Source organism: Girardinichthys multiradiatus, chromosome 2 (genome assembly GCF_021462225.1).
Source record: "Girardinichthys multiradiatus isolate DD_20200921_A chromosome 2, DD_fGirMul_XY1, whole genome shotgun sequence".
Lineage (NCBI taxonomy): Eukaryota > Metazoa > Chordata > Actinopteri > Cyprinodontiformes > Goodeidae > Girardinichthys > Girardinichthys multiradiatus.
This window is the reverse complement of record NC_061795.1, coordinates 16,634,665-16,657,270: the sequence shown is the minus strand read 5'-3', so window position 1 is coordinate 16,657,270 and position 22,606 is coordinate 16,634,665. Positions and strand designations below refer to the sequence as shown.

Genomic DNA, 22,606 nt, shown 5'->3' with positions numbered 1-22,606 from the left:
AGAGAGGGCGAAGGGAGGGACAAATGCAACTAAAGGGAAAATAAACTAGAATACACATGGAACAAACCAAGGCATAAAGTACAAGAAATGAGAAAGTAACTTCTAACCAATAACACAAAAGTGAACAAAATAAGGCAAGGCCTAGCAAGATATGACCAAAATGAAAACAGAAATGACAGCAAAACATAAACACCAGTAGATCGTGACACAGTTAGATCTTCAAAGCTTTTAACGTTGTTTTTTAAACCTGACTCTGCTTTAGACTGCTCCATACCTTCTGCCTGACGTGTCTGCTCTGTTCCCTGGTTTTCATGACGCCGTTTATTCGCTAATGTTCTAAAATGTCTGAGGCCTTCACAGAATGCATGGATTTATACTGATATTAGATCACACACAGCTGGACCCTAATTATGGCAACAGGCTTTTATTTAGGGGTATTATATCAAAGGGTAATTTCATATGCAGACCCCACTTTTCACATTTACAGGTCCTTCTCAAAATATTAGCATATTGTGATAAAGTTAATTATTTTCCATAATGTCATGATGAAAATTTAACATTCATATATTTTAGATTCATTGCACACTAACTGAAATATTTCAGGTCTTTTATTGTCTTAATACGGATGATTGTGGCATACAGCTCATGAAAACCCAAAATTCCTATCTCACAAAATTAGCATATTTCATCCGACCAATAAAAGAAAAGTGTTTTTAATACAAAAAATGTCAACCGTCAAATAATCATGTACAGTTATGCACTCAATACTTGGACGGGAATCCTTTTGCAGAAATGACTGCTTCAATGCGGCGTGGCATGGAGGCAATCAGCCTGTGGCACTGCTGAGGTCTTATGGAGGCCCAGGATGCTTCGATAGCGGCCTTTAGCTCATCCAGAGTGTTGGGTCTTGAGTCTCTCAACGTTCTCTTCACAATATCCCACAGATTCTCTATGGGGTTCAGGTCAGGAGAGTTGGCAGGCCAATTGAGCACAGTGATACCATGGTCAGTAAACCATTTACCAGTGGTTTTGGCACTGTGAGCAGGTGCCAGGTCATGCTGAAAAATGAAATCTTCATCTCCATAAAGCTTTTCAGCAGATGGAAGCATGAAGTGCTCCAAAATCTCCTGATAGCTAGCTGCATTGACCCTGCCCTTGATAAAACACAGTGGACCAACACCAGCAGCTGACACGGCACCCCAGACCATCACTGACTGTGGGTACTTGACACTGGACTTCTGGCATTTTGGCATTTCCTTCTCCCCAGTCTTCCTCCAGACTCTGGCACCTTGATTTCCGAATGACATGCAGAATTTGCTTTCATCCAAAAAAAGTACTTTGGACCACTGAGCAGCAGTCCAGTGCTGCTTCTCTGTAGCCCAGGTCAGGCGCTTCTGCCGCTGTTTCTGGTTCAAAAGTGGCTTGACCTGGGGAATGCGGCACCTGTAGCCCATTTCCTGCACACGCCTGTGCACAGTGGCTCTGGATGTTTCTACTCCAGACTCAGTCCACTGCTTCCGCAGGTCCCCCAAGGTCTGGAATCGGCCCTTCTCCACAATCTTCCTCAGGGTCCGGTCACCTCTTCTCGTTGTGTAGCGTTTTCTGCCACACTTTTTCCTTCCCACAGACTTCCCACTGAGGTGCCTTGATACAGCACTCTGGGAACAGCCTATTCGTTCAGAAATTTCTTTCTGTGTCTTACCCTCTTGCTTGAGGGTGTCAATAGTGGCCTTCTGGACAGCAGTCAGGTCGGCAGTCTTACCCATGATTGGGGTTTTGAGTGATGAACCAGGCTGGGAGTTTTAAAGGCCTCAGGAATCTTTTGCAGGTGTTTAGAGTTAACTCGTTGATTCAGATGATTAGGTTCATAGCTCGTTTAGAGACCCTTTTAATGATATGCTAATTTTGTGAGATAGGAATTTTGGGTTTTCATGAGCTGTATGCCAAAATCATCCGTATTAAGACAATAAAAGACCTGAAATATTTCAGTTAGTGTGCAATGAATCTAAAATATATGAATGTTAAATTTTCATCATGACATTATGGAAAATAATGAACTTTATCACAATATGCTAATATTTTGAGAAGGACCTGTATATTTAAGTCTATTTAAGAAAATTTAAAAACCATACAAGATTTTCATTTCACTTCATAATTATGCACACATTTTTGTTAGTTCATCACATAAAGTCTTAATAAAATAAGGAGTAACATTTGTTGGTGTAATGTGAAAAGCTTAAATGCTACTATAAATACCTGAAAATATCTGTAAATAAATGCAAAAATCTAAGAATCAATTCTCCTTTGCTAAAGGACTAAAGGTAAGGTAAGGTAAGTTTATTTATAAAGCGCTTTTCAGCAACGAGACACTCAAAGCGCTGTACATACAATTACAATACAATCACAAAGCAAATAAACACAGACATAGAAAAACAAATCAAATGATAAAATCAAACAACAGAGGTAATTTAAAAAAGTAAAATAAAATAAAGAGAATAGAATGATGGACAAGAAAATGAAAGGAAAATTGGACTGAAAACGCAACTAATCATGCCTAGATGGCACAATCAAAGGCCACTCTAAACAAATAAGTTTTTAATCTTGATTTAAAGCAACTTAGGGTTTCGGCACTTTTACAGTTTTCTGGGAGTTTATTCCAGATTAGTGGAGCATAAGAACTAAAAGCTGCTTCTCCATGTTTGGTTCTGGTTTTGGGTATGCAAAGTAGATTTGAGCGAGATGACCTGAGAGGTCTGGCTGGTTGATACACTGACAACAAGTCTGTAATGTATTTTGGTGCTAAGCCATTCAGTGATTTATAGACTAACAGAAGTATTTTAAAGTCTATTCTCTGAGCTACAGGGAGCCAGTGTAAGGACATTAGAACCGGGGTGATTTGCACCACTTTCTTAGTTCTAGTGAGGACGTGGGCAGCAGCGTTCTGGATCAACTGCAGCTGTCTGATCGACTAAATGCAAAATTCCTTCAATTTATGTTAAAGTGAAAAATAGAAGTTTCCACATGTACCAATTCTACACAATTTTGCAGTCAAAAGGTTCATTTTATGTTCTTCATATCTTTTATTTTGGTAAAAAGTAAAAGTCTTTGCTTGTTGTTTAAAACAAAGCACACGAAAACATGAGATAAAGTATAAATCACATTCAACAGCTATTTCTGTGCCCCTGCCACATTGCATAATGCTGCAGTGTTAGTCAGCGATGACTGTATTTAATTTAACTCCACTGGATCCAGTCATTTTCTATTTTTGCTCCACTTCATGCGCTTCGTCTCCCTTCACCTCTGCCTCTGTCTTTTTCTTCACCAGATTACGACAGTGATGACAGGGTCAAGCTGGCTTGAGAAATCTGTTTGCCATGTACAGCCTGTGTGTGGGTTTAATAAGCCGGCCTGTCTGAGCGATGACTGCTTCACGCAGACACGGATGGGTCCCACCCACGCTTACAGAGGAGGATAACCTAGAGGTGGCAAGCTGGTGTAAATACAGAGGTTTGAGTCTGTCCGTCAATAAATGTATGAGACAGTGAGGTGATTCAGACTTAATGTCAGCAAGTAAAATGCATGTCTCGTGTGTTTATGATGCTGAATATGAACAGGGATTATGAGTCACTGCAGTGTTTATTTTCAGGGCATCATTTGGAGTGAAATCTTGTATGATCTTTTACCACTAGAGGAGCTAAAGTCTATGTTTTCATAAGTTGGGCAACAAAAACAACTCCTGCTGCACCAAACATTACAGCAGATCAAATCTAATGTTTCAAGCAGATTTAGAAAAAACAATGCCATTGTCTTTATATTGTATTGACAGAAATGAGGAATAAAGTAGAGTATCATCAAAAATGTATTAATTTCAGCACATCAGTTCAAAAAGATAACTCCTATACTCCTATACTTCTATATACCTAGTGGTCAAAAAAGGATTTTTAAAGAAATGTTGCACACTGAAAATGTTGTCCATGTACTGAACAATATATGCGCTCAATACTTGGTTGGCCTTTTTTGCATGAATTACTGCATCTATGTAGCATTGCGTAGAGGCCTGCAGCTCTGCTAGTGTGTTAAGGAATATTAAGTTGCTTTAATAGCAGCTTTCAGCTCATTTGTAGTGTTGGCTCTGGTGTCTCTCATCTAATACTTAACAATAACACATAGAGAACCTAAGGGGTTTAGGTGAATTCAGTGTGCTGGCCAATCAAGTGGTCAAAAAGCAGGTATTTTAACTTTGGCAGTGTGAGCAGGTGGCGAGTCCTGCTGGAAAATGAAATCAACATCTCCACATAAAACTTGTCAGCAGTGGGCTTAATGAAGTGCTCTAGGTTTTTGTTTAGATGGCTACACTGACTTTGGACTTGGCGAAACAGAGCAGGATGACATAGTTCCAAAAAAATGTTTTCTGTCCTAACATCACAAAAATAAACATTTGGAGATTGTTAAACTCTTCTTGACCTTTAACTGGAACGGTGTTCGTTCGGCAGATAAAAATTGAAACAAACACAAACAGTTCTTGGCATTAATGGATTAAAATGAGGAAAAGTACTTAATGCCCACCATCAGGTACAGTGGTACATCAGTGCATGCTGTGTGTTAGCCATTTCACCCCTGAGACATTTTTTCCTTTTACGGATTTCTTCTTTTTACAGCCTTTTTCACTTTAACAAAGTTAAAGTAAGTTGTCAATACATATTTAGATTTAATCAGGGGTCATAACTTACTCTATTGTAACAAGCAGGGATCAGAAACACAATCAATGGAAATGGTATGTAATACAATACAAACAATGCACAATACTTAAAGTATTTTTGAGATTTAGATTTTTTTTTTTGAGTTTTCACGTCCATAATTTATCAAATTGGAACTACAATTAGCAAGGGGCTATGAACGTTTTTATTCGAACCCTGTTGTTTGGATCCTTGACCAGCAGATGTCATGCTTAATCTGATTAATATTTTGGAGGACCTTTAGCCTGAATCTGTGAAACCCAATAATCTGCTTGTGTTCTTGTGTTGTGCATTTTGTTGTTGAACATAATGTTAGTCTGGTTTCCTGAGAGATTGCCCAAACTTCCACAAGCAAAAAGAAAACCACAAGAAAACCTGTTCTCCAAATAGTCAGAAGAAAATTTGCTGCAACAAAGTCATTTATGTGTAACTTATGGAGTCATTTGTGCTATCAGAGGGTTAAGATGGTGGTCAGATGCTCCACAGGGAGCCCCTGCCCTGGTCATTTGTCTCTGTTACTTCTTTCCTTGCTTTGTGGTAAACAATTGTTTTCCTAAGCATAGCTGAGGTCAGAGTCTGCTGGAAGGAGAAAAAAAAAAAAAAAGGGCTTATTGTTCAGGTTGTAACCATGTTTTTGCAGAGTGCTGGAGTACTCTGTGATCATAATACAATTCATTTTTGGACATTTTGTGACAGTGTTTGTAAGACAAAGCTCTGTTTTTGTTTTTGCTTCTGCCTTTTTGTCTGTGAAGAACATTTTGAAAATACAATAGAAATTGGGTGATTTTGGCCTCGTAACACAAAGGCAAACCAAACACATTATATGAATGAGTGCATCACTTCCCTGCCAACAAGAGCAAGCAAAAAAAAGGAAGTGGCTTTATTCATACTCTCAGATCATGTCATGTTACAAAACATCAAATTTCAACATATCGTATTTGGATTTTATGTGATAGATAAATCTTTTTTGGCACTGACAGATGGTTTAAAGGGGTAGCACAACAGGACTTGGACAATTTGCTATGTTACATCACAGACAAAGAGCATTATGATTTATTGGTACTGTATGACTGATTGAGGGATACAACCAATTAAGCTTTACATTTTCACTCAAAGGTAGAAATTTCCAGCTTTTAGTTTGGAAGAATTACCAGAAAGCTCCAGTGATGTTGGAATTTCAACAGGAGTCAGAGGTGACCTCAAAATCCAATATGGCTGCCAAAAGACAGCGATAGCTGCAGTCAGAAATAGTTTATTTGAACTTTTAAAGATTTGTATCTCACAAATACCCTTCACACTCATTACTTTACAACACTTTTTAGCGAATATGTTGCAAGAGTGTGTGATAGTACAAAAAGCAGAGAAATACACTGTCATTAACTTTTAATGCTAATAGTAGTTAGCCAGCTCAATGAGAACATTAGCTAGCAGATTTGACAGCTTTTCAGACCTGGTTCGTATTCCATTTTGTCCACATTGGTTTGTACTATGAGAAGTTACTGATAAAGCTAAAAAAATGTTTGAATAAGTCACCTTTTTAGCAGTTGGTGTTTACTAGATCTTACCTTAGGACTGAACATAAAATGGTTCAAGAGGTATGAATACTTTGGCCAGGCACTGTGTATTAGTAACTCGTGGCAGCAACACATTTCTTCTCACTTCGATGTGATTTGTTTGACTGACAGGGTAGGAGAGCGACATGTCACAAAAACAAGTAAAAAAGGATAAAAAGAAGAAAAGGCTTTGCCCATCCTTTAAAGAGGAAGACATTTTCTAAGTTTTGCATGAGGATGCTGTTCAGGATCTCCTCAACATTATTCAACAGAGAATGTAAACATGAGACTGTTTTTAAGAAAGAAAGTTCTTTCTTGACCTATAAAAAATCCTTGTCTGAAATAGTACCATCCCTCTGTGAAAGCTGGTTTGCTTAAAATTCCTGTCTTGTTAAACAACTGTTTACAAAGCTACTACTTTTACCTGATTGCTTGAGAGCAGCAAAATGTACTGCTCTGACATTTCATTGATCACAGACACAATTTGACCTGGTATTGGTTTCTAGGCAACAACTAATGCCATCGATGTGTCACTCTAAGCTGCACGTTCTGTCTGTTTTCTCGTCAACAACCCAGCATATGTTTTCGCTGAAATTTCTTTCAAGTACATTGTTTAATGACTCGGTGAGGCCCAAAAACATGACCTACGTTTCCCTCCACACCTGTTTTGAATGTTCCAAGCGCACACGCATACATATAATGACTTACGGAGGAAAAGGTCAGTCTGTCTGGCAGCTTCTCAGCCCACCTCCGTGTTTCTGTTTTTGATTCAAACCTGTTTTGTGCTGTTACAGGATTCTCATCTGTATGCTGACTTTAGGTGACGTCATGCTGTGATCCAGCAGCAGATCAAAGCACATGTTTGATTGGGACTGTATAAGGATGTGACCTTGCCTTTTCCTTGGAAGATGAGAGTATAAGGATGTGTATGCAATTAAAACAGACTTGGTGCTTATTTTATGAAAAGCTGAAGTCAGAAAAGCTAAAAAGCAAAGTTCTATATAATATATGTGGTTTCTGGGCCTTGTCATTTCTCCACTTCTATTAAGAGTATTAGACTTTGGATGGGGGTATATTTAACAAAGTACTTCCTGTTTACTTCTGCACTCATTTGTAGACAAAATGTTTTCTAAATAAAAACAGCTTTAACCAAATGATGCACATTCCTGAAGTGCTTTTGTCCCTGAAACCAACAAGCATCCATTTATTTTCATCACATCCAAATCCCTTTCTGACAACACCTGAGCTCTTTGTTGACTGTAGAACCTCTTGACAGGGTTGTACTCAGTTTGCCAAGCTCACCTCTATGCAGCAGACAGAATAAAATCTTGTCTCATTTGTCTCAAGCTAATTTAGCTTGAATGCAAAAGGTCAGTGAACATCAGTTTTTGAGTCTTGCCATTGAATTTCAATTGTATTTTGATGTGGACTTTGACTGGACCATTCTAGCAGAGGAAAATGCTTTAATTAAAACCAATCCATTGCAGCTCTGGTCTTTGCAGCCTCTAAAAGATTTTTTTTCTCAAGATTATCCAGAGTTTAGCTCCATCCATCTTTCCATGAGCGACTTTTCAGTCTCTGCTGAAGAAAAGCATCCCCACAGCATGATGCTGCCACAACCCTTTTTCATGTTGGGGATAATTTGTTCACGGTCATGTGCCAGTGTTTCTTTTCAGCTTTTCAGCTAGTCTTGCAATCTGAATGTTGTGGGTTTGATTCTTACTTCCTCCTGCTAAATGTTGATGTGCCTCTGGGCAAGACACTTAATCTCAAGATGCCTACCGATCCATGTGTCAGTGTATGAATATGTGTGCGTTTCTGAGTGCGATGGGTTGGGTGAATGTGTGCTCTGCTGTGAAGTGCTTTGAGAGGTTGGTATGACTGGAAGGGCGCTGTATAAGTTCATTCCATTTATCATTTTTGTCATGTCCCCTTCCTGAATCATAACCGAACTCAAACAAAGTTCTTATGGCTCTTTTATTTATACATTGACAAACCTCTGTGGCTTTCCCAGAGAAGCGTTTTTTTTTATAGATTACACACGGATGGACTCTATATTTACTAATTCAGTGATCGGCTGCACTGGAAATCTTTGATAGGTATTAGAGTAATGGGCTTAAACATAAATGTTCTGATCAAATAATTTTGAACTGATGTGTGTCATTTTTTTGTTTTTAGTATTCATCATCTATTATTACATGTGGTGAGGTATTACCATTCATTTCAGGCCCTTCTGCTACACGGACCTGTTTGTGTCTCACATCAAAGGACAGCTTCATGTTTCATTGCATCCCTTTTTAATCTTTCTTCACCGCATAGGTAATTCAGTTTTTCCTCTGATCTAGTAGCAAAGGGAAACAGTAAAGTATAGGTGTACTATGCTTTCTGGGCCGGGTCATGAGCTAGATTAGGTTTTAAAATCCACTGCTCTGCCTTTTGATGACCTTAGCAACAAATTCCAGAATAAGACCCCCTGCTGCAGGGAAACAATAACTCTCAGACCTGGAGCTGACATAGGAAATATTCTGACAGTTGAAGCTGACAACAGGATGCAAACAAGTATTGTAATAGAATATGTTACTGTGCAAAAGTTTTTAACTATCTGGTATTAGTTTATAATTTGCTTCCAAGAAGTCTGACAGTCTTGTAATATTTAAGGGGGTCATGAATCAGTGGTCCACCAGGTTTTAGGTATTGAATTTTACAGCTTTTTTTGCTCTTTTATTGTCCATTTCTTGTTCTATGACAGCATATTCTGCAGCGGGTTCTATAAAACTGAGGTGGCCCGAAGCATAAGCAAACTAAACAGCTGTTTAGGGCCCTCAAACCAACAGGTGGGGCTCCAAGAGCATATTACAAATGTTAATATTTTTTGTACATCAGCGGTAATCATGGCAAACAAAAATACTGATCCTTGACATTAAGAATGTTAAATGAATGAATTCAGACCGTAAAGACTTTGTAAAAATTGTTTTTTAATTGATTAATCTCTGAGAAGAATCGAAATATCAAAACATATTATGATTCATTTTTTTAAACAAGATAAATGTCAAGGTGTATTTTCTCATAATTTCATCATTTTTGTCAGTTTTTACATTAGAATAAACTATAGACGACAAGGAAGTGGAGCAGTGAAGCTGTGGAAAATCTGCAGGCGTGTTTAGGCTGTACAGACTGGGATGTGTTCAGGACTACTACCAACAGTCTGGACGAGTACACAGAGGCTGTGACTTCCTACATCAGCTTCTGTGAGGACAGCTGTGTACCATCATGCACCAGGGTGAGTTACAACAACGACAAACCCTGGTTCACAGCTAAACTCAGAAGGTTAAGACTGGATAAGGAAGAGGCCTTCAGGAGTGGGGACAAAGACATATACAGAGAGGCAAAGTACAAGTTTGGCAAGGCAGTGAAAGAGGCCAAACGACTGTACTCTGAGAAGCTCCAAAACCAGTTCTCAGCCAACGACTCTGCGTCTGTCTGGAAAGGGCTCAAGCAAATCACCAACTACAAGCCGAAAGTCCCCCACTCCATCAACGACCGACGCCTCGCCAACAACCTGAACGAGTTCTACTGCCGCTTTGAAAGACAAAGGGACAGTCCTGCAACCATCCCCCACGACGCCCCCCAACAGCTGCAGCCACAATCCACCACCCCCATCTCTCCAACCTCAAGAGGGGCCTGGGCACCTCCAACCCCCACCCTGAAGTTCCCACCCACGCCGAGGACAGCTCTTTCCATCCAGGAGAGGGACGTAAACAAACTCTTCAGGAGACAGAACCCCCGGAAAGCTGCTGGTCCGGATTCTGTCTCACCAGCCAGCCTGAAGCACTGCACTGATCAGCTGTCTCCAGTCTTCACAGACATTTTTAACACCTCACTGGAGACATGTCATGTGCCAGCCTGCTTCAAGTCCTCCACCATCGTCCCTGTTCCCAAGAAGCCAAGGACCACAGGGCTTAATGACTTCAGACCCGTCGCCCTGACCTCTGTGGTGATGAAGTCCTTTGAGCGCCTTGTGCTCTCACACCTAAAAGACATCACCGACCCCCTCCTTGACCCCCTGCAGTTTGCCTACAGAGCCAACAGGTCTGTAGATGATGCAGTCAACCTAGCCCTTCACTTCATCCTCCGGCACCTGGACTCCACAGGAACCTATGCCAGGATCCTGTTTGTGGATTTCAGCTCTGCCTTCAACACCATCGTCCCAGTTCTGCTACAGGAGAAGCTCTCCCAGCTGAGTGTGCCCGACTCCACCTGCAGGTGGATCACTGACTTCCTGTCTGACAGGAAGCAGCGCGTGAGGCTGGGGAAGCACGTCTCTGACTCCCTGACCATCAGCACTGGTTCCCCCCAAGGCTGTGTTCTCTCTCCTCTGCTCTTCTCCCTGTACACCAACAGCTGCACCTCCAGTCACCAGTCTGTCAAGCTTCTGAAGTTTGCGGACGACACCACCCTGATCGGACTCATCTCTGATGGTGACGAGTCCGCGTACAGGTGGGAGGTGGACCATCTGTTGGACTGGTGCAGCCAGAACAACCTTGAGCTCAACGCTCTAAAGACAGTGGAGATGGATGTGGACTTCAGGCAGAACCCAGCCCCACCTGCCCCCATCACCCTCTATGACTCCACAATTGACACTGTGGAATCTTTCCGTTTCCTGGGAACCATCATCTCCCAGGATCTCAAGTGGGAGCCAAACATCAGCTCCCTCATCAAGAAAGCCCAGCAGAGGATGTTCTTCCTGCGGCAGCTGAAGAAATTCAACCTGCCAAAGACTATGATGGTGCACTTCTACACAGCCATCATTGAGTCCATCCTCACCTCCTCCATCACCATCTGGTACGCCGCTGCTACAGCCAAGGATAAGGGCAGGCTGCAGCGTGTCATTCGGTCTGCTGAGAAGGTGAATGGCTGCAGTCTACTGTCGCTCCAGGAACTGTACATCTCCAGGACCCTGAAGCGGGCAGGGAAGATTCTGGCTGATCCCTCCCACCCCGGTCACATACTCTTTGAGACTCTCCCCTCTGGCAGGAGGCTGCGGTCCATCCGGACCAAAACCTCACGCCACAAGAACAGTTTTTTCCCATCTGCCACCAGCCTTGTTAACAAAGCCCGGAAACCACACTGACACCCCCCCCCCCCCCCTTTTTTTTTGCTGACAGGACACTTGTAAACTGTAACTCTATGCGTTACATTAATGCTCAGCTTGGACTCCTGCTTTACTTGCACAATGATCATCTGCACTGTTGTATTGCTCTTGCATCTTATACTGCTCTATATTTACTCTCACTCACTTAAAACTGTGCACATATATTTATATTATATTGTAGATATGTTTATACTTTTTAATTTGTATTGTATTGCACTGACTATGCCAAAACAAATTCCTTGTATGTCCAAAAAAGTACTTGGCAATAAAGCTTTTCTGATTCTGATTCTGATTCTGATTATGTCCTCCAGCAGCCTAAGCCTATAGCAGCATAACTACACAGATAGTTTCAGTTCAGATTATGTAGTTAAACAGCGCTTATTTACAACAATGTCGTCTCAAGGCACCCCACAAAGGGTCCCACTGATGGTCATTGTAACCACAAGGATTGGGATACCTCTCTCTGTCAGACTGATTATAACCATTGGAAAAGAGAGGGGGTCATACAGGTAGCAGAAATGGAGGGTGTGTTGCACCTCAACCATAACTGAGCCGGTTTAGGCTAAACCTGACTCCCCCTTACTCCAACCAACAGGGAGGGAGGAAGGCTCCATCCCTGATAACCTAAGCCACTCTAACTATAAGCTTTATCAAAAAGGAAAGTTTTAAGCCTAGCCTTAAAAGTAGACAGTGTGTCTGCCTCATGGACCAAAACCGTGAGGCAGACACAACCGTAAAGCAGCATCCCACGACATCTGCCAGACGGTTGAACCTGCGGCACAAAATGACCCGAAGCATCCTTATAAATTAGTTGCTTAAGTACGATAGGTCAGTGTTTAAAGTGTGGCCGTCACAAAGTCCTGATCTCAGTTTCATTGAAAATGTATTGGCAGATCTTAAAAGGTTTGTGTAAGCAAGAAAGCCTACAAAGCTGACTCAGTTACGATAGTTCTGTCAGGAGGAATGGGCCAAAATTCCAGTAAACTATCATGAGAAGCTTAAAGTTGAGAGGTAATTCTACCAAATCCTATGGAAATGTATGTTAGATTCTGAATTTTGAGAAAGGTTAAACAATATATATTCTGGTACTTATCAAATGGAAATAATTTTGTTAATCATTACTAAAACAGTCAAGACAGAACCTGAGAGAATAAACGTTCTGTCTATCTAGCTTCAACTGTATGCCTTTGTGGCAGGTTGCTTGTCCAAAGATACAGTTTAAAACTGAATTGCTGCTGAGATGTTTGTGTTTCAATGCAAAACGAGTTCATAGTGTGAGTTTAAGAGCCTTTAATGCCAGATTCCTTGGTCAGCATTAACTAGCATTATTTTTAAATGTTAAGGAAAAATGTGCAAGGTGCAAAGAAAAACTTTGAAAAACCCTTTAGAAACCTGTAGAAATTTTGCTGAAAGCCACTGGCAGCTATGATGCAAACTAGAAAGAAATTACCATAAGGATGCTGTACTCTTTTTAAGAACAAAAAAATGTAACGTATTATTGTAAGATAAATCTTTCTGGAGTCTGTGTCAAACAGTTATTACAGCTGGATTTCATCTAAATACAGTTAAAAGCTTGTTAGTCTGTGTTTCTTTCAACCATCATTCTGTTTCAATCTTCTTCCTGATTTTGTATAATAGTATTTTTAGATCGGCTTGTTTGCATGAGCTGAGTGACCTCATGGGACAGATTAGCCATCACGATAGGAAATAAAAGTATGTGTTACTTTCAAAGGCGATGGGGGGAGAACAATAGAGCAGGAAGATGGAGGTTGCATGTAAAGATCGCGCTAAGAGAGCCGCATGTCACCTACCGACCAACCATAGCTGAACAAAGACAAGACATGGGCATCTCAAGTATTGTAATATAAATATTTTTATTAGAATACCAACTTTGTAAACACTTGCCTGCCTTTCCAAATGCTTATATCAACCTACCTGTCAGCTTCAGTTTCATTTATGTGTGAGGACATGCTGGCATGCCAGGCAGAGGGAAGCCAGCTGTGGTTACAACTTGTTCGGATGGCAACAGAAAAAACGGATTTGTTTCCTTTGAGAAAACACGGAGGGGGTTGTTTACTCATTAAAGAAAGGAAGTGTGGAGCTCCTTGGTGTCTGTCCTAATTAATGCAAAATCATGGTGTTTAAGCCCAAAAATACACAGGAGAGTAATACATCTATTGCAGTCTGGCTTTATATTTAGAGTCCTTGTCCAACAAAAAGGTGAACCTCTCCTAAGTCTTTCTTCTTTAGCAGGTTTTATTTATCACAGGATTTAGTTCCACCTATCTTCCCATCAACCCTGACCAGATTCCCTGTCCTTGCTGAAGACAAACATTCCCACAGCATGATCCTGCCACTACCATGTTTCCCTTATGTTTGTTCAAGGAGATGTGCAGTGTTAGTTTGTTGCATGTGGACCAAAAAATGACATTTTGGTCTCATCTAAGCACGTTTGCAGTGTTTGTTACATGGCTTGTGGCAAACTGTTGCCATTATTCCATTAAGGCCAGCACTGTGAGTGCAGGACTAATAGGTGTCCTGTCCTGGCAACCCATTATCCCACATGAGCTTTGGATCTGCGCAGCCCCTCTAGAGTCACCAGTCTTCTTTGCTGCTTCTCTAATTAATGTAATGTCTTGGTAGGATTGCAGTCAATGGTGTATTAACCAGTGTTATGGTTTTAAAATGTATCCCTGCTTTAAAGGTCTCCACAACTTTCTCTCTGACAAATATTCTCTAATAAACTACTGAGGCCTTAACGAACACTGATTTAAAGTACTTTACAAGATGATGGAATCTATTCACTAATGTGGCGACTTCTCAAAACAACTAGATGCATTTGATTTTACTTAGGGGTATCAAGGGCTGAATACATATGCATGACACTTTTCAGAGCTTTATTTATATATAAAAAAAGAAAGCCATGTAGGATTTTACTTCCACATCACAATTGTCTTCAACTTTGTGTTGGTATGTCACATACTGTGCCAATAAAAAACGTTGACTTTAACATGGGAAAATGTGATGAAGTATCATTCAGATTTCTGTGCAGATTGGTTCAACACCCCCATATGCTGAACCCTTCATTGACATCCCTCTGCGCCTGCTTTTGCCTGAGGTGTTGATGTGCAAACCACCACAGAGATGATGGGAGGCTCTTTGTTGCTGCTATGCTTCACAGAGCCTTGTTGGATCCAATTCAGGCTGAGAGATTAATCTTCCTGGACTTACCAGAGCACACTGAAGGATCAAGAGACTTTCTGTTGAAATTAATTTTCTTATCCTTTATGCTCTAAGATAACTAAGCGCAAACGGAACAGTGATGCAACTACGGGATAGCCGTTTGCCAAAAAAGAGCTAGTGTTCTTTTAATCATATAGAAATGTTAGTGTTGTAACTAAGTTAAAAAAAAAAGGGATTTTTTGATAAAAGACAAACTTTAATGTTCATCTTACTGGTTTATGATTTTAAGATACGATCCATATGTTTTCTAACTTGCAGCTCTGGAATCTGAGCTGCTACTCAAGTATTTGTATTTCAAAGACATGCTTCTTCATGTGGTGATGCTAAACTGGGAATTTGAGAGATGTCTATCATACTTTCAAGCAATTCTCGGTTTCTGTATTGCTGTAAATAGAGCAGATCGCAGATGATTCCTGTAGTATTGCCTGATGTTTGTTTTATTCTCCATTTTATTGCAGGCAATCAACAAGGTATATAAGAAGGTCTGGTCTTAATGTGCTGAATTTGAAGGACTTATAAAACCTCCATGTGAGAATGTTCCTGTAAGAAAAATTAGAGATGACTCTCAGAGCTTTGTGTTATAGGGTCAGATGTTGATAGATAAAGAGAACCACCACAGATAAAGAGTGAAATGAGGTTTGAGTTATTCTGAGAGAAGTTGGGAAGACAGTTAATATCAGCAAATTGTTTTGAATAGTATCAGTGTAATATGTGGGTGGTAAAGCATTTTTTTCTTCATAATCTGAAAAATGCTCCTTAAATTTAAAGAACATTATTTTATGAAAATCTCAGGAATATAGCAAGAATGTGCTTAACCTAGTTGGTGATTTCTGACTCAAAATAGGAAAAGGTCATCTTGGAGAAATGATCTTTTAAGACCTTTTGAAGATTTAAACATTAGCAAAAGTTTTTACTGTAAACTGTGTTTTATTTTGGGTGCTATTTTGCACATTTGTCTCAACAAAGCACATTAACATCAAATCTGGAAATTAAAAGCCTAGCATCCTTTTGTCTCACTTCTCTGGCTTTGATTAGGCCAATTGTCTTGCATTAATCTGCATTTTTGTGGCCCTAAACTAGAACGTGCAAAAAAGAGTTTTGTGGAAGAGGGATCTCTATATCATTGTAGATCCAGAATATAAAAACGGTCTGACATAACTGTGTTATTGAAAGACAGGTATACAGCTTCCTAATTGTTTGGGTTGCTTTCTGTTTTGGGCTAGAAATTTTTTCTAGTCTACATTCGGGAGAATGGGACATGGGTCTATCTTCCTTCTGAAGCGCTTGCTGTATTAATCAGTGTGGGGTAAGAGTTGCTGGTGTCCATCTGCATCAGCCACCTGTGCTTGCAGACCAGATTTGCTCCATTCTAGAAATGTGGTCAAGCGCTGCACAAAATCATTCGGAGGGCTGTAAATGGCCACCAAACTGCACTTTGGACACCCTTGCTCTAGAGAGTGCTAGCTCAATGTTAACACAGCTTAGCACATAAAATACTGGTAAAGTACAACTTGACATCTTAACAATTAGTTTTAAAAGCATAATGTAGTAAAATATAAAGATTTGTGAGGTTAAAGGTCAAATAGTGAATAGTCCAGTCATCTGACAGATGCATTAAAAGCATATTCTCTAAACATGGCCAACATGAGCCATAGGGTTTAGATGTGTATTTAATTCTCTGTGCAATAGAAAGTAATTCAAAATGAATTTGTCAGTAACATTATTTATTTATTTATTGGTCAAAAACTCAGTGAGCCAAATTTGTTCACTTCCACTGATCTGGGATGCTTTAGTAAGTTAAATCAAGAACATGCAACCAAAAGCAAAACATATTTTCTATGTTAACACCCAAATCTGAACATTTTATGTACTATAATGATAAATTACATTTCTACCAAAAAAAAGTCCACCAGCAACTTAATTGAGAGATTTATAATTCGAAAAAGCTACTCCATATGTATCATTATGGAGTATTTGCAGGGTTTTATTGTCACCAGTCTGAGGTCTGTTTTAACTGGACTTCCTATTCACACTATTTTCAATGGAAAGGTTGCATAATCCCAGATCTTGGCACAATTTGAGTCCTCAGATTGGCTTGAGATATAAATTCAAAAAGCGCCTTATTCCCAGCACAAATAACAGACATAGTTTTTTGTGGTTGTGCAGCAACTGCATAAAACAAACAGTGAAATCTCCAGTGTTATGACAATGAAAACAGGCAACAAAGTCATTAGTGTTCATTACATCGATGTGTGTATTTCAACATAAATCTCTATTATATTTAGGTTATTTTAGGTTATATGCAAAAGCAATTACGGACAGATTTACATATATTATTCTATTTACAGATATCCAAGTGCCTTTTTATGTACAAATATACATTAGGCTACACTTTTGTAAAAAACAACATACACAGAACACATTGATGTGCATACATAAAGTATTGTATATACATTTTGGATTGAATGGACATGTTTTTTGTCTCTCTCTTTGTGTTCTGACAGTCATAATGTCATAAATCATATTAAAGTGCAGGAAATTGTTTTTGTCTCGAGTGCAAACAAAGCCAAAAACACAGAGCCCCCAATGGTGCAGGATGTCAGAAAAAACTCGGGAAGTGCACTGACGTGTTTTGTGAGGAATGTGTGAGCTTCTCTTCAACATTCTGTAAAAGCATGGGAATGGCGTGCAAAGGGTGGGTCAGGCTCACCTACTGTCAATGTGCCTGCTGCATCTTCTTAGCAGAAATGAAAGCCATTATTTCAAGATCCGCACAAAGAGAAGAAAAGCCCGCTGGAACATGAAACAACCCATTGGACAAATGATAAATGAGTGAATGTTAAAATCTGCATGCATTTTTATTTTTTCTTTCCTTTTCTTCTTGTTAACGCTTTTATGTTGGGTCAAAGGATTGGTTTCAATCACATTTTAACATAAAAAAAAACAAAAACAAAATGGAAATTCACACACAAAGGATGAGGGGGTTGCCTCGGGTTACTTAGAGATGAGAGGTCTGGGAGGGCTGTTTTTTTACCCCCGCACACCTCCAGGCTGCAGTAACTTTTATCTCTGTAAACACTCAGAAAGGAAACTGAGTTAGGCAGCTTGACAGGGAGACCCGGACACCAGTGACAACATCAAGATAGCTGAATGTTTTTGAGGGGGTCTAAGAATGCTAACTGGTAGTTTGAAGCTGTGACTTTCATGATTTTCTTTAAGAATTTTGACTCAAGTCAAGGGGGAACTGCCTTCCGTCCCTTAAAACAATTTGTTTCTGATGTATTCATATTTGAGCTCGCATGACCAAGATTTAGTACGAACATGGGATTGAGCAAAGAGCTACAAATTATATCTCTTTCTATTTGCATTTATCAAATTTCTTCCATGCAAAACGCTTTCTTGTCCTTAGAATTTTTTAGCTTGTGAAACATTTTGTCAAAATCATGCCTACCCACAGATGAGTTTATCTCTAAATGTGTTTCTTGGTGCCACTGTCTGTTTACTCTCTCTGAGGTGATGTTTTTGGGGAGTTGTCCAGCTCCCTCCAGTTGCCGGTGCTGCCCGTCGGGCTCCGATTGGTGATTCTGGTCAGTAGCGTGGTCCTGCGGATGCTGCTGTCCGAGTCCTCCTTCTTATAGTCGACGTTCAGTTTGTGCCAGCAGGAGAAGCAATGCACGAAATCCTGGAGGAGGTGGCCACTGAAGATCATGTATATCCACGGGTTGCAGCAGCTGTTGAGACTGGCAAGGAGCGCAGACAGAGTCACTGCTGTGTTCTCAGAATCTGTGGAACAGATAAAGAGAGGGAGAGAGGAAGGAGGAAGGAATGATTAATCCAAAAAACATCTGATATACGCAAGGTTGCAGAAGAATGTGATTCAGTGGTCAATGAGAAACTTTAAAAACTTTTAAAAGTTTCTAATGTAAACTTAAAGGCTCATGGGGTTGTAGAGTGTTTACATTTGTTGTATTTGTGTGCAAATAACCCATATTCATCTATTCAAAGTGATGATAGCCTTATTGGTAATCTGACTCTTACAGGCCTGGCATACTTACTTTTGGATCCTTTTTATGTGCATTTCTATAAACAATGCAACGTTTAGAAGGAACTTCTTCAAAAATCACAAATACAAAGACAAAATTCATGAAGTTGGTGTGTAAAATACACGTATGTTTGGTAGGGCACCACAACTGGCTTCAACCCAGAGCCCCACAACTTCTTACATCCAGCCCTAGGTGATCCCTGATGAGAATTTGAAAAAACATATTTCTGTATAAAAAAAAAAAAATGTATGTTAAATTTCTAATTGACATATTTCTGTTAAAAAAACTATTACAAATATTTAACTTGTTGGTGTCGTGACTGAAGCTGAGTTGTCCACGCGTCAGTGAACGGACCTGCCTTTCCCTTTAACCAACTGTTGCACTTTTGTTTATGTAGCAGTACTTTTACTATTGCAAGTAAAGTCTGCAATAAAATTCAATATATAACTGAAAATTTCCAGTGTTTCGTAAATGGCACACAAAGATTGTTATTTTTAGTGCATACATTTTCAATCATTTTGTCATGTTTTTTATTTTGTAAAATGAAACGGAATCCTGTTATTTGAAAGAATAAAACTGTGAAAATGTAAATGCTCATTTCTAGTCATTCTGAAATACATATTTGTTAAAACAAAACAAAGACAAATTGTTTATGATAATCTTTTTCAAAATCAATGGCTCCATTTGGCCCCCATTGTGAAAAATATATAGGTGCGCCACTGGCCGTAATAGCGTGCCACAAAATTATTTGAAAAATAATTATATAAAGTATGACTTTGACATATAATAAATACTATAAATAAATAAATAATATAAATAAATAAATACTATAGCAGCAAAGAGTTTTCACATGTAATTATTTACCTGGGCATTTTTTTATTTGTTTAAACATTTAACTAATTATTTATATATACATTTTTTTTATTTAAACATATGTATTTAATACATGTATTCAAATAAATTGTGGTACATTAGGGCCATGATAGAGTTAGTCAACAGATAAAGGTTGAGACTGAGGAACGTTTTTGTTGTGAAAGATTTAGCGATGTACATTTTTTATATTGAATATGAAGTGGCTTGTTCACAATGGCCGTGTCAGAATTTATAAAAAATACACATGGGTTTATTTTTGCACATTGCTGCTTTGTTTGCCAAGTATTTCCGCGCGTAAAAACTGTGCGCAAACGGATTTTTATTTGCCGATTAATAACTACATTTACTGAGAAATGTTTATTCCTTACTCGGCTTTTTTATAATAGAAATGTGTAAATCATTACATTTTCATGCATTACTCACCATCCCACTGAAATTTTTTGTCCCACACGGACCACATCTGCACTGTGAAAAACGGCGCCCAGCAGATGATGTACGCCAAAACGATCACAAAAGTCATTTTGACCGTCCTGAGTTTGGCTCTAGAAATCGTGGTAATGCTGCTGACCGAAGACTTGCCGATCAGTCCGTTCTTGCCCGCAGCTCCAGGCACTGTCTTCTTTTTCTTGTACTTAATATTTTTCCATATGCTATGGCAAATGAACCCATAGCACAGGATGAGGATGACCACCGGCACCAGGAAGATGCCCACCGTCATCCAGGTGATGTACGCCTTGGAGCCCCACGGCTCGATGAAGTGCGCCCAGCAGTCGTAGACCTCGGAGCCGTTCTTGATCTCGCTCAGGGAGAAGATGAAGTACTGCGGGGTGCTCAGCACAAGGCTGCACATCCACGTGGAGATGATCATCATGTAGGAGCGCTTGGTGGGCTGCTGGAGGGTCTTCAGCGGGTGGCAGATGGCGATGTAGCGGTCCAGGGTCATCATCACCATCATGTAGGTGGAGGCGTACATGCCCATCACCTGGAGGTGCTTCACTATCCTGCAGAGAAAGTCCGTCCCGTAGAAGCGGAAGGTGATCTCCCAGCAGAGCTGAGGCAGCACCTGGAAGAAGGCGACCACCAGATCAGCCAGACTGAGGTGCTTAATAAAAAGATGCATCCGAGACATCTTCTTCTTGGTGTTGTACATGGCCAGCAGGACGCTCACGTTTCCGATCACAGCCACCACAAAGGTGATGCTTAGGACCATGATCTCGATCTGGGCCACGTCCTCGTTTCTGGCAAACGGATCGGATCCGTTCGGGTGGACGGAGCTGTTTGAGGGGGCTTCCATCGTCAGGACACCAGTCAATCTGAAAAGCAGAGACTGTTCTCTCCACTAAGGAGAGGCGCGCCGGATGGAGTGTGCATGGCACTGCCCCTCTGTGCGCCCCAGCAGATCCAGTGCCAGAGGGGCTGTGCAGTGCCTCTCTAATCCGTATATGGAGCTACCTGTTGCTCACACACGGGAACACGGGGCTGTGTGAATGCTGGCTGCTGCGATGGCTTTTTAAAGTCGAATCAAATTACATTGCGTAAAAAAACGCATGCGCTGCAAAACACTGCATCCGCTACTTGGTGTTGCAGCTGTTAAATACCAACTGTCCTCAAAACAGTTATTATTTCAACTGCAATAATTGCATATTGGACTAAGCAAAATGAGGTTTATTTGAAATGACTGAAAGTTCTCCATATACATATGAAATTACTTATGCGATTTGGTGGAAATGTAGTGCTGAGTAGGATCCTCCCATTGGCTCTATGCAGTCTGCACAACGGCAGTTCTTTCCAATCATGTCGACACGTTCCCAAAACAGTTGTGAAATCACTGATTTAGTCAGCAATAGTACATAAAAATAAAATGAGACCATTTAAAACGTTTTTTTGAGTCCAAAACTCTGAAAATGGGGTGTGTGTTTGTTTTCAACACCCCCCTGTCCTTGCTGAAGAATAGCCCCACAGCATGACGCTGCCATCGTCATGCTTCACTGAGGTGATATTCTGCGCTTTAATTCTCCAGCAACTAGCGTTCTGCCTATTGCCCCAAAATTTCAGTTCTAATCTCATCTGACACCAGCACCTACTCCCACATATTTGCTGTGTCCCCTACACGGCTATTGGTAAGTTTCTACCAGGAATTCTTATGGCTTTCTTTCAACAACAACTTTCTTCTTGCAACTCTTCCATAAAGGCCATATTTGTGGAGTGCACTGCTAATAGTTGTCACGCCAACAGATTGTCCCACATTAAATTTGCAGCTCCAGAGTTACCATGTACCTTTTACCTGCTTCTCTGATCAATGCTCTCTTTGCTCTGAAGGTAATTGGCAATTGGTACTATGTATAATTTTTCTTCCACTTCACAGTTATGCATCACTCCAGAATCAGAATCAGCTGCACTGATTACACTTTGCTCTCTGTAAATATTTTTATTTTCATGTAACAATGGAAATAAAAAATATCTGTAATATATTAAATAAATGTACATATATATAAAAGTGACATGACAATACAATATAATGTGAGATCAGTCCAAGTATACATGGTGTTGTTCTGGACCATCTGGGAAGAAACTGTCTCTGTGGCGGCTGGTTTTAGTAAACAGTGCTCTGTAGCGCCAATCTAAAGGTAAAACTCTAAACAGTTTATATGCAGGGTGTGTTGGGTCTGCAGAGATTTTAGCTGCCCTTTTCCTGACCCTAGACCTGTATAAGTCCTGGATTGATGGAAGGTCTGCCGTGATAATTCTCTCTGTAGACCTGATTGTTCATTGCAGTCTGGACCTGTGCTGTTTTGTGGATGAGCCAAACCCCACTGAGATGGACAAAAACAGGACAGACCAAATTATGGCAGTGTAGAAGATGACCAGCAGCTCCTGTGGAAGGTTGTACATCTTGAGTTGGCTCAGGAAGTATAGTCTCTGCTGGGCCTTCTTCCTAACATTGTCTATGTGTGAGGACCATCTTTGGACTCGAGAAACGGTGGTTCCTAGGAACCAGGAGTGGTC

At 40.2% G+C, this 22,606-nt stretch overlaps 1 protein-coding gene across 1 annotated transcript; it reads right to left on the bottom strand.

Annotated features, from left to right (window-relative positions):
• Positions 1 to 16,387: 16,387 nt before the first annotated feature.
• avpr1aa (arginine vasopressin receptor 1Aa) lies at positions 16,388 to 21,092 on the bottom strand. Its single transcript, XM_047353529.1, has 2 exons — positions 20,024 to 21,092; positions 16,388 to 18,467 (listed from the first exon to the last, which is right to left on the bottom strand). Exons 1-2 carry the CDS (start codon positions 20,892 to 20,894, stop codon positions 18,184 to 18,186), a joined length of 1,155 nt encoding a protein of 384 aa, XP_047209485.1. The 5' UTR covers positions 20,895 to 21,092; the 3' UTR covers positions 16,388 to 18,183.
• Positions 21,093 to 22,606: the final 1,514 nt, after the last annotated feature.